We start from the raw sequence: 3,284 nt of genomic DNA, 5'->3' as shown, positions 1-3,284 counted from the left end.
GGTTCAGGATGAGGTCTTTGCTGGGACGGGGAGGAACAGCAGGTTGAGCCTTGGGCTTGTTTTCCTCTTGCTTGTTTTTCTCAACTGTGGGTAAAGTGGACGTACAGGTGAACGTTCAAAGGCTTCCTACATAATGGCCACCAAACCTCCTGCCTTGCCTCCTGTCTTACTGGAGGTCAAGGTGGTGGTTCAAGCCCACCAGTTCCCAGCAGGGAGCTCTGCTCAGGGGGGAGCCCAGCTCTAGGTCCACATGAGGAGCTACTTTCCCTTGGGAAGGTCATGGATCCCACATGGGGATTACCAGATCTAAATCATCTACCTCAATAGCAGCCTCCTTCTTCATGCACCACCTCCCTCTAAGTGCTTTGCTGACAGCTAATGTACATGATAATGATGAAGGTAACAGTACCACAGGTGAGGTTAGGTGCGTGGAGGAAAGCACAGGTCCTAAATGTGGGCTGACTTCCCACCAGGACCATACTGTGCTCCTTCTCTGTCAGACCTATAACCAGAGGTAAGAAGCCTCATTGAAAAGAAACATCTCCCTGCGTGTGCTTTCCCCACAGGAGAAGGGTGGACAGGCAAGGTGTGACCTCCATGTGCTGTCCTACTCCAGCAACCGGCGTTGAAGGGCACGGGCCGTGCCTGCAGGACTTCAGCCTGTGTCCAGGGCATCAGACTTACTGATGACATTGGCCTTGTTCTGGAAATTTTCCTTCATGTTCCTCCGGCTCTGGATGTATTTCTTGCTGTTCCTCCTGTAGGTCTCCTGACTGATCTGCTTCCGGCTCTGCTTGTGGATGCTTTTCACGTTTCGGATGGTGGATCTGCAGTAAGTCAGAAATTAAACTTTCAGTTTCTGTGCAGGCAGCTCTCACGCCTCGCGCTTTCTCAGCGAGGATTCCCCCAGCCCTGTCTCTCCAGCCGGACCCCACGCTTCCTCCTCTGCCTCACGCAAACCCCGATATCTGCTGTGCAGTTTTGCCTGGTGGAAGGGAGCAGGTAGATGCCAGCCCTCGAGGGCGGCCATAGGTGAGACGTGATGTACAGCGTGTTAGGAGGCAGCTGCAGCACTGCGTTGGAAACAAACACTGAAGGGTGAAGCCTGAGCACCGGCTTGGAAAGTAATGATGGGCACGGCAAGGTAGATTGGGCATAGGGCTGGAAGGATGAGATGGGCATGAGGTTTATCCAACAGAGTTCAAGAAAGCCCTGGAAGCGATCTATAGCTCTCGGATGGATGGACATACTGCATCTGTCCTGGCTGCAACACTGAGACCGCTGGTGTGGTGTTTGGCATGGCTCCCCAACGCCCAGGGGCCAGTCCCTGGGCCAGGGGAACAGAGCGTGGGGTACATGTCAGCATGCACCTGGATGTGTGGTGTTGAACCCACAGCAGAGAAACTACGGAGAGAAGTGAAAGGCTGAGCAGCCTGGGGCTGTGCGGCAGCATGCTGCCGCAGGGGAACCCCCAGCGCTGGGCACCATCCCCAGGCAGGCAGACGGAGGCCACCGCTTTGTCTTCACTACCAGGGCATGAGCGACATGGCTCCTGACATCCATCCCATGGCATCATCCTCCTGCTCTCCTCAAGGCCATGGCCCCTTGCTGTGCCCATCTGCCTTCAGCCTCTCCCTGGTTTGAGCACGTATCCATCTCAAAGTAAAGCTCTTTCCCACAACAGCAGGTCACCACCATTGCAACAGGGCTCAGCCCAGGGACAGAGTTCACCATGGTGGGGCAAGTCACTGTCCTTGAAACAGGCCACCTCACCTCCCCCAAGGGTATCAGTAGGCATCACTGCGCTCAAACAGGTCGATTTGGGCCATTTTACACTGTCTCACACTCAATCCATGCTCCAACAGAGCTGGATTTTGAGAGATTTTATAGCATGGCTGCTGTGTTTTCTAGTAGGGAAGAAAAGATAGCAGCAAGCTCTGCCCTTCCTAGCAGTTTTCTTTGCATCGGAATTAATGAGTTATTATTGCTTTTTATCTTTTTAATCAAAATAAAATCCCTTCCATTAGCTCAAATCCTCCCATCAGATTAGGCCACTTGGTAGCTCTGATCAGTCAAAACTCTCATCGCTTCTCAAAGGTTCAGTGGATGCACGCAGGAAATAAGAAAAAGGCCAATTTGAAAATGAAATTAGATGAGCCCAGAAAAGAAACTTTGCAGAAGGAGAAATACACCTGGCTGGAGGACCTGCCGGAGCAAAGATCACGCAGCCCTGCATCAGAAATGCTGGGGTGCCTCTCTGCCTGTGGGAGCCGGCGAGCACAGAGCTACTTTTGCCGCGGCCCTGCAGGATCTGCCTCCTGGTGTGTCTTTGGGCACATCTCTCCTGGGCAGTTCCTTATGGCCAGAGTGAGCAAGGGATATGACAAACCACTGTCTGGTTTCACTTCACTCCCCCTCGAAGAAGAGCTTTAGTCCTCCTCCCCTCTGCCTGGGGCTTCTCCTACCTCCGCGGAGGAGCACTGCGGTTCCTCAGCTCGCTCTTCACGGGGGTGTTCGCCTCCCCAGCTTTCTGCAGGTACATGGAGGGGTAATAACCCGTGGTTTCGTCCTTCCTGCAGTGCAACACAAAGCAACATGGCTTGCAGTCTTGGCTCTGCAACCACCACCTCCTCGCCCCTGTCCCCAGCAGGATTGCTGGTGCTGGGTGGGCCATTTCTTCTCACGTTGCCTGCAGCAATAGGGGCTTCAACTGTCCCCCCACCTTGTGTGCCTGTGGCTCTCCCTGGAAGCATGGCTTGAGTCCCAAGAGCAAGTAGGTAGCGAACAGAGCAGTGGCTCACAGCTTTCAGGGTCTCACCAGCTCATGTTATCTCCCCTGGGGATTTCACTGGGCTCCTGAAGCATTGCTTGGGGCCTCCTGCCAGACACCCCGCCACGTACTCAAGAAACACCCCCAGGTCCCCAGCCCGCCTCCCCCTCCAGCCCAGCACCTGGGCAAACAGCAGGAGATCCTCCCGGCACTGCTCGCCCGGGGACAGCCTGGGGCAGGAGGGTCCCCAGGGTTTGCAGCCACATCAACATCCTGCTGTGAGTGCGCAACCCGTGGCTCTCCAGAGCACACACGCAGCTGGGGTTCCCCTTGGGAAAGCCCGAGTTTGCATGGCAGGCCAGGGCTGGGATGAAAGCTGAGGTTTTGCAAAGCAAAATGTGATGAATACTTAGGGGCAGGCAAAATAACAGATACTTTTTTTTCCGTTTGCCTCCTTGAATATCTCTGAAGCCCCCAGCACAGGAAGCCCCAGCCGCAATGGTTAACAGCTGGC

The 3,284-nt window shown here is 54.7% G+C and overlaps 1 protein-coding gene across 1 annotated transcript in view; it reads right to left on the bottom strand.

Moving 5' to 3' along the window:
* Window positions 1–4: 4 nt before the first annotated feature.
* NCF1 (neutrophil cytosolic factor 1) overlaps window positions 5–3,284 on the bottom strand; it is a gene marked incomplete at both ends in the record, with an annotated part of 5,872 nt that continues 2,592 nt past the window's right edge. Inside the window, 3 exon segments of the mRNA XM_010281733.1 lie at window positions 5–84; window positions 685–827; window positions 2,466–2,573. Coding sequence (XP_010280035.1) covers window positions 5–84; window positions 685–827; window positions 2,466–2,573 — 331 coding nt within the window.

The sequence above is a fragment of the Phaethon lepturus genome, unplaced genomic scaffold (assembly GCF_000687285.1).
Source record: "Phaethon lepturus isolate BGI_N335 unplaced genomic scaffold, ASM68728v1 scaffold52082, whole genome shotgun sequence".
Lineage (NCBI taxonomy): Eukaryota > Metazoa > Chordata > Aves > Phaethontiformes > Phaethontidae > Phaethon > Phaethon lepturus.
The sequence above is the reverse complement of the archived record's forward strand: the minus strand, read 5'-3'. Positions and strand labels throughout refer to the sequence as shown.